This window comes from Penaeus chinensis, chromosome 2, assembly GCF_019202785.1.
Source record: "Penaeus chinensis breed Huanghai No. 1 chromosome 2, ASM1920278v2, whole genome shotgun sequence".
NCBI lineage: Eukaryota > Metazoa > Arthropoda > Malacostraca > Decapoda > Penaeidae > Penaeus > Penaeus chinensis.
The window spans coordinates 23,506-31,096 of record NC_061820.1 but is presented as its reverse complement, the minus strand read 5'-3'; the positions used below and the strand labels follow the sequence as shown (position 1 = coordinate 31,096).

The 7,591-nt window shown below is 34.8% G+C and overlaps 1 protein-coding gene across 1 annotated transcript; it reads right to left on the bottom strand.

The window, feature by feature from the left end:
- Nucleotides 1-3,456: 3,456 nt before the first annotated feature.
- LOC125036794 (protein NYNRIN-like) lies at nucleotides 3,457-7,200 on the bottom strand. Its single transcript, XM_047629652.1, has 3 exons — nucleotides 7,089-7,200; nucleotides 3,746-5,731; nucleotides 3,457-3,479 (listed from the first exon to the last, which is right to left on the bottom strand). Exons 1-3 carry the CDS (start codon nucleotides 7,198-7,200, stop codon nucleotides 3,457-3,459), a joined length of 2,121 nt encoding a protein of 706 aa, XP_047485608.1.
- Nucleotides 7,201-7,591: the final 391 nt, after the last annotated feature.

Here is a 7,591-nt window from a genome sequence, read left to right as displayed (position 1 = left end):
GTTAAAACTGTCTTGGGATATAGAAAAGTCCTGATGCGGGTATCTTTCCAACTATAAGAAATAATTAAGTGATAACCAGCAAGGGCGTGACCGGATGACCTTCATATCGAAAATAAAAGGACGCTTAGTGTCGGAGAATAAGGATTAGGTTTCGGAGAAGCGTCCAGTAACCATGTTCATCTCGGTAAGCCCGGTTGAACTATTTTAGTGCACCATCCTGATGGAACAGAGTAGGAAGGAATTAGAAATGGAAGAAAGTAACAAGGGAATGCTATTCTGGAACAAAGGATGAGGAATAAAATGAAGATTTTTATGAACATGTAATGAGACAAGTTGATTATCAAATTTAACTAATGCTTTGGCATTATTGTGTTAATAGTTAATGGTCAAAACAAATATATGTACGGGTCATCAAGGTCATATACAAATATTATGTTAGATATAACTTCTTTATTAACAGTTAATAAGAATGAATAGGTTAGTTTAAGTTAAGTTTAGTTAAGTTTGATTAAATAATTAAGTGCTTTCTAAGATTGATAGCTCAGCAGAAGTGTGTAGACAGTGACGAGTCCTATTATTTTCCAACGGAGCGCAAGATTGATTTTTTGTCTATCAAGTATTTGCTTTTGGTAGATAATTACTTTTACTTGGTTGATGTTGGATTCGTATATTCACATAGAAATACAACTTAATGTGTGTTTGTTATAATTGTTATAATTTGTTTTTCTTAAGATAATTTTTTTCTTAGTATAATATTTAACTAACTGATCATGTTTACAATAATTTAACTATTTGCTTGTCTATTGATCATGCTTATTTTGTGTAATATCTAATCCATTTATTAGCTTTGAAACATTGAATAATTAATTACTTTTATAATGATGTTTTATAATTTTTAGTTCATGAAGCTATAACGTAATTTTAAATATTGTTGATTTTGTTTTCATCAAGTTTCATGATTGATAATAATAAACAGTTAATCATAACTGTCTAGTTGCATTTAAAGAGTTAAGAACACAATTAATATCTTATCTATTTTTTATTTCACGTTAAGATTGTTATTATAATTTTATCATATTGCATTGATAATATTCAGCTAATAAATTTATTGATTTCTTTTACAAAGATTTAACTCAAACCTTCAATTGCACTAATTCATAATATTAATATTGTCACTTTGATTTATAATTTAAAGTTACACTATAATTAATGAGTATATTTAAACATTTATTGATCTAACACAATAAGTCTTGATACTGAAGAGCATTTACTAAAATGTTGTGGAATAGGGGCCACAACAAGGATGCTGCTGTAGGCTCAGGAAAATCATTCGAAGATGAGAAGAATCATGGAGAGAAAAAAGTTGCGCCAAAATGACGCCCCAGACTACTGGGCCTCACTACCCAGGAGTTGAAGCCCATAAAGGCTACCCTGAGGTAGAAGAGTGCTTCGGGTCTGGGGTGGGGTGCTGCCTACAACTACTGTTGCCTCGTGTTACCTCTAGCAAGTAAAGACACTGAAGGTGCGGCAAAGAAGTTTCTGTAAACACAGATAAATGAAAAATTTACGTCAAATAACACAGAAACAAACTGAGACCCCGGGACTCCAGGGTATTTCAGGTAGCACAAGACAAGTTTTTGTTGCTGCGTTTTTTTTTCAGTGCAGTATGACCAATTCAAAGTCTACGACACGAGAGCTTTCCCTTCCCAAAACCATGGTTACATATACCCAAAATAAGACTCCCCGGCATGCCACGAAAATATGCAAAGAAAGTACTGGAAGACCAACTCATTAGTTCGACAGTCCAAACAATACAAAGGATCCAAACAAACGCGAAAAAAGATAAAATTTATGTGACGACCATTGTTCCCTTCAGGGGTTATTATAACACTTTGGAAGCGTCGCCGAAGAGAAAGAATAATTAAAAATAGAAATTAGGGAAAGGATGTCGAGGAAAACTGATAATACACATTTTAAGTGTGTAAAGGATCTTTTGCTTTCACTGGTGTATTTCGTCAAGGGATCAATCACATCACTTAATTATGTTTTCACTTTCATTAAAAGGGGGTATTAAAAGATGTCATAACCATCACCATATATATTTACAATTGTTAAACAACAAGAAAATAGGTATATATCCACGTCCCAAGCAAGCGTATCAAACAGCCCAGGTGTCACAGGGCTTGTTCAAGCTTGGCGCTGCTCCGATTAACTTCGGGGGCACGCGAATCACAGTATCGTGGCGCCTGGCGTCAGCAACTTCGTTAAGTACATAAAAAAAAGACTGAAAACAAGAAATGAATGTAAATAAAATGAATAAAAGTACCAACGATATACCACGCTATACGAATCAGCGTACTCAAAAGGTTTTCCTACTCACGAGGCGAGGGTCACAGTGTTCACACGAACAAGTGGTATGGCAAAGTAACCGATTACATGCTAGAGTAAACCCAGGTGAGGCACACCTACGCGCATGCGCATTACACTAAGGGGATACGAGGAAACTTACTTTTAAACAAAAATAATACACATGTAGATGTATATCTTCACTGTATAAATATTTACCAATATTTACAAGTATTTTAAGATAGGGTTACTATAAACCCGATATAGCTGATAACAAATAATTTACACAAAAATTGTAAATATGTTATATAATCCCTTTACAATGCCCCATAACCAAGCATAAAATCTATTGATTTTGTGTCATTTATATAACATATTTACTAAACACAGCGACTCAGAATGTCCGCACCTACATTTTCTTTACCTTTTATGTATTGTATTCTATATGAATAACCTTGCAATGCTAGAGCCCATCTCATTAATTTTCCATTTGAATTTCTCATGTTTTTGAGATATATTAAGGGTTGTTGGTCAGTTTCTAGCACAAATTCCTTACCATAGATGTAAGTTTTAAACTTGTTGATAGCCCAAACGATTGACAAACATTCCTTTTCAATAGTTGCAAAATTCTTTTCCCTATCGAGTAGCTTTCGGCTAGCATAAGCTATAGGTATCTTTGTTCCGTTCTGTTCCTGAAGCAAGACCGCCCCAATACCATTCTCAGAAGCATCACACCGTAAGAAAAAGGTTTTCGAATAGTCAGGAAGACACAAGATTGGTTTATCCGAGAGCTTGGATTTTAACTCAAGAAAGCTAGAAACTTGTTCATTATTCCAATTCAGTTTATTACTTGAATTCTTCTTCAGTAGCTCATTCATAGGAGCACAAATGTTAGCAAATTTTGGTATGAATTTTCTATAGTATGAAATTGTTCCAATGAAAGATCTTAGCTCCTTTTTAGTGACTGGCAAAGGCATTAACTCAATTGCTCTAATTCGGTCTACGGGTGGTTTAATAACATTTTCTCCGAGAACAACTCCAAGATAATTTATTCTATTGTACCCAAAGAAGCACTTACTTATACCAGCCGTTAAGCCATGCAACCGTAATTTATTCAGCAAACATCTCAAATCCTGTAAATGATCAAACCAATTAGAATTATGAATTACAATGTTGTCAAAGTAACAATTTGTATTCTTCAATCCAAAAATCACTTTTCTCATCAGTCTAACAAATGTTGCACAAGCCGTTTTGAGTCCAAATGGCATCATTACAAATTGCATGAGTCCTCTGTTTGTGGAAAAAGCAGTATATTTCTTAGATTCTAAAGATAGAGGAATCTGCCAGTAGCCTAATTTAAGATCTATTTCGATAAAATATTTATCATTTACAAAATTACCTAGAGCTGGTTCAGTTGTGGGCATGGGTTCACAATCAAAAGTTGTAATGTCATTCAAGCTCCTGAAGTCGATACAGAACCTATAAGTTTGATCGCGCTTTCTTACGAGAACGACCGGTGAACAATAAGGTGATACAGATGGCTCAATTATGCCTAGCTCAAGCATTTTGTCAACTTCCTTGTTGAAAACATCAATGAGATTATAGGGTATAGGATAAGGTTTCTTGCAAACGGGGTTAGTGGTCTCAAGATTGATTACGTGTTCTATAGACTTAGTATGACCTGGCTTGTCGGTGAAAACATCAGGAAATTCAGAAATAAGAACACTTACAGCATCCTTTTGTCGAACACTCAAATCGCATCCTATATTTAAAGATTCACCATTTGTCAATTCCAGATACATAGTCTCATCTACATTATCACAATCATTTTCATCCACAATGCATACATTAACAAGTTTGTTCTTCTCAGGAGCAGTTTCATCACGACGGAAGTATCGCTTCAACATATTTATGTGAAAAAGTTTACTCTTTCCACGCACTTTGATGGTATAATCTACTCCATTATTTTTAACGCCTATGACTGGATAAGGGCCTTTCCATTGCATAATAATTTTATTGTGATCAGTGGGCAAGAGTACAAGCACTTCATCATTTACCTCTAACTTGCGATTTCTAGATTTAAGGTCATAATAGCTTTTGTAAGTCTTGCTGCTTATCTCGGCTTGGGAGACAGCCAATTTTGCAGTTTCCTCTAATCTGGATCTTAATTCTGTTACGTATTGATATGTAGTCTTTACTTCATTATCAATCTCGTCATTAGACCAAAGTTCGTGCAAAATGGTAAGCGGACCTCCAATTGTTCTTCCATAAAGGAGCTCAAATGGAGAAAACTTCAGCGAATCGTTCGGGATTTCCCTGTAAGCGAAAAGAACGACGGGAAGATATCTATCCCAGTCTCGCGGATGGTCAGAGCACAACTTTTTTATCATTGCTTTCAAGACTCCATTCAGACGTTCAACCGCGCCATTGCAACTCGCATGATACGGGGTTGTGTACAGAGCTTTAACTGACAGCAATCTATGAATCTCGGCCATTAAGTCTGATCGAAACTGAGTTCCGCGATCCGACAAGATTTCTTTTGGGATACCAACCCGAGAGAAAATCTCAACTAAACTCTCTGCTATAGTCACGGTGTCTATGTTCTTCAGACAGACGGCTTCGGGGAAACGCGTAGCATAATCTATCATAGTCAGAATGTATCTGTGTCCGCGGTCGGAGCAAGGTGATATCGGACCGACAAGGTCAATAGCGACACGTGAAAAAGGCTCTGAAATGACGGGAACAGTTTTCATCGGCATCCTCTTAACCCGGCCTTTGTGCGAAACCTTTTGACAGATGTGACACGATCTACAATAACGCTTGATATCTGCTCCTGCTCCAGGCCAGAAAAACTTAAGGAATATCTTATGGCTAGTTTTCCTGTGTGAAAAGTGGCCAGCTGTCAATGAATCATGAGCAAGATTTAATATTTTACTTCTGTAAATCTCAGGAACAACCAGTTGTTTTCTATCCTTTTCATGATCGAATTTACTATCTAAGCAGATTCTATAGATTAATCCACTAATTATTTCATATTTCACTGCTCTATTCTTAACATGGTCTATTTTTCCAGTCTTTAGCTTTTCCCTAATTGACTTTAAAGTAGGACATGTGTTCTGAGCATTAATGACGTCAAGTTTACCGATGTCAATTTGCGACACTGCGGGACACTTCAGAGGCTTACGTTCATCTGATCGTTCCGTCATTGCACGAGTCTCCACTCTCATAACAGTCTCAAGCGATTTGGAATGGACATCATTACATACCTTAGGCAAATGATTCGGAGAGTTAGAAGAGGGGAAATGATCTCCAGACGATTCGAAACGATCAAGATCAAGATTGGCAGAAGATTTATCAGGTTTTGATTCAGGCGGGATTTTAACACCTGGAAAAAGTCCAATTAATATATCTGCAAATTTTAGTAATGAAATAACAATAACAACAACAATAACATCCTAACAGTGCAGTCTATCGGCAATAAGGATTTAATGTCCGATTTTCACACGATAACGTGTCCATTTTAAGAAATTACTCTTTATATATAAATGTACAAGACATATGTGATGTTGCTATTCTATGAAAGTTCACTTAGGTAAAATAATAAAACAACGTCACAGTGCAAGTTTTAATGTTCATTTTTAAAGGGCATGTCCATTTTCTAAAGGTCATGTCAATGTTTTATAAATTACTCTTATGTATACAATTACAGCATGCAAGTTGGTATATACATCTTCATGTTTTGTGAAGTAACGTATCCAATATTTCTTAAAATGTGTTCCTATAACATTGTTCCTATAGCATTCGCACACGACGTCAAGTCCATTTATTATTTTAGTAATGAAACAATGACAATAACAACAACATCCTCAATGCGCATTTCATTGGCAATGATTATTTCATGTCCGATTTTCACACGATACCGTGTCTTCTTTTTTAAGTACTCTTTATATATAAATGTACAGTGTTCAAAACCGTATGTTTACATATGTGATGTTAATAATCTATGGAATTTCACTCAAGTAAAATAGTAAGACAACAACACAGTAATCGTACCATGTCCAATTTTCATATTAGGACATGTTCATTTGTAAAGGATATGTCCATTTTTTAAGAAACAGGTCAAAGTTTTAATGAATATGTCCATTTTTTTAATGGCATATTCATTTTTTAAAGGTTATATCTATTTTTATAAGGGACATGTCCCTGTTATATGAATTATTTCTTATGTACAGGATACAAGTTGGTATATCCAACATGTTTTTTGAAGTAATATATCCAATATATATTAAAATGTGTTCCTGTACCATTGTTCCTATAACATTATCACACGACGTCATGTCCATTTTTTGTTTTAGTAATGTAACAACAATAACAACAGCATTATAAAACAATAACGTCACAGTGAAATCAGTAATAATTATACCATGTCCGATATTCATATTTTGATTTAGTGATGAGCCAACAATAATAGCGTCACATTGCAGTCTATCAACAATAACTCTTCCGTGTCCGAATTTCACACGAGGAAGTTTCCGTTTTTTAAATAATGAAACAACAACAACGCCCGCACAGTGCGATCCATCAGCAGTAATCATGTCCGACTCTCACACGAGGACGTGTCCATTTTAAAAAAATACTCTTTGTGCATAACTGTACAGTGTACTAGACAGTTTGTGTGCATATGTCACTTCAGCAAAATAATAAAACAGCGTCACATTGCAATAAGTCAGCAATAATTATACCATGTCCAATTTTCATATTAGGGACTGTCCATGTTTTAAGGGGCATGTCCAATTTTTGAAGTTCACGTTCAATATTCAACGAACATGTCCATGTCTTAAAGGAGATGTCCATTTTTTAAAGGACATGTTCATGTTTTAATGGACATACCCATATCTAATGGGCATGTCCATTTTTTTTTTTAAAGGACACGTCTATTTTTTTATGTATTACTCTTTATGTATACATGCACATTGTATAAGTTGGTATATTCATCTTCATGTTTTGTAAAGTAACGTATCCAATATTTTTTAAAACGTATTCCTATAAAATTCTCACACGACGTCGTGTCCATTTTTTTTTTTATTTTAGTAATGGAACAACAAGTGAACAGTAAAACCATCGGCAATTATTATTTCATATACCATTTCTTTTACAGAATATGTCCATTTTTAAGCATGTCCATTTTTTAAGAGGACATGTTAATATTTTTAAGTGTGTCTTCATTTTTTAGAGGACATGTTCA

Coding starts and splice junctions, on each gene's coding strand:
- LOC125036794 (XM_047629652.1), bottom strand. CDS start 7,200: ATGGACATCTCCTTTAAGACATGGACATGTTCGTTGAATATTGAACGT. Junction 5,732..7,088: donor TAATATGAAAATTGGACATG/GTATAATTATTG, acceptor GACTTTTTCCAG/GTGTTAAAATCCCGCCTGAA. Junction 3,480..3,745: donor CACAACTGAACCAGCTCTAG/GTAATTTTGTAA, acceptor GATCATTTACAG/GATTTGAGATGTTTGCTGAA.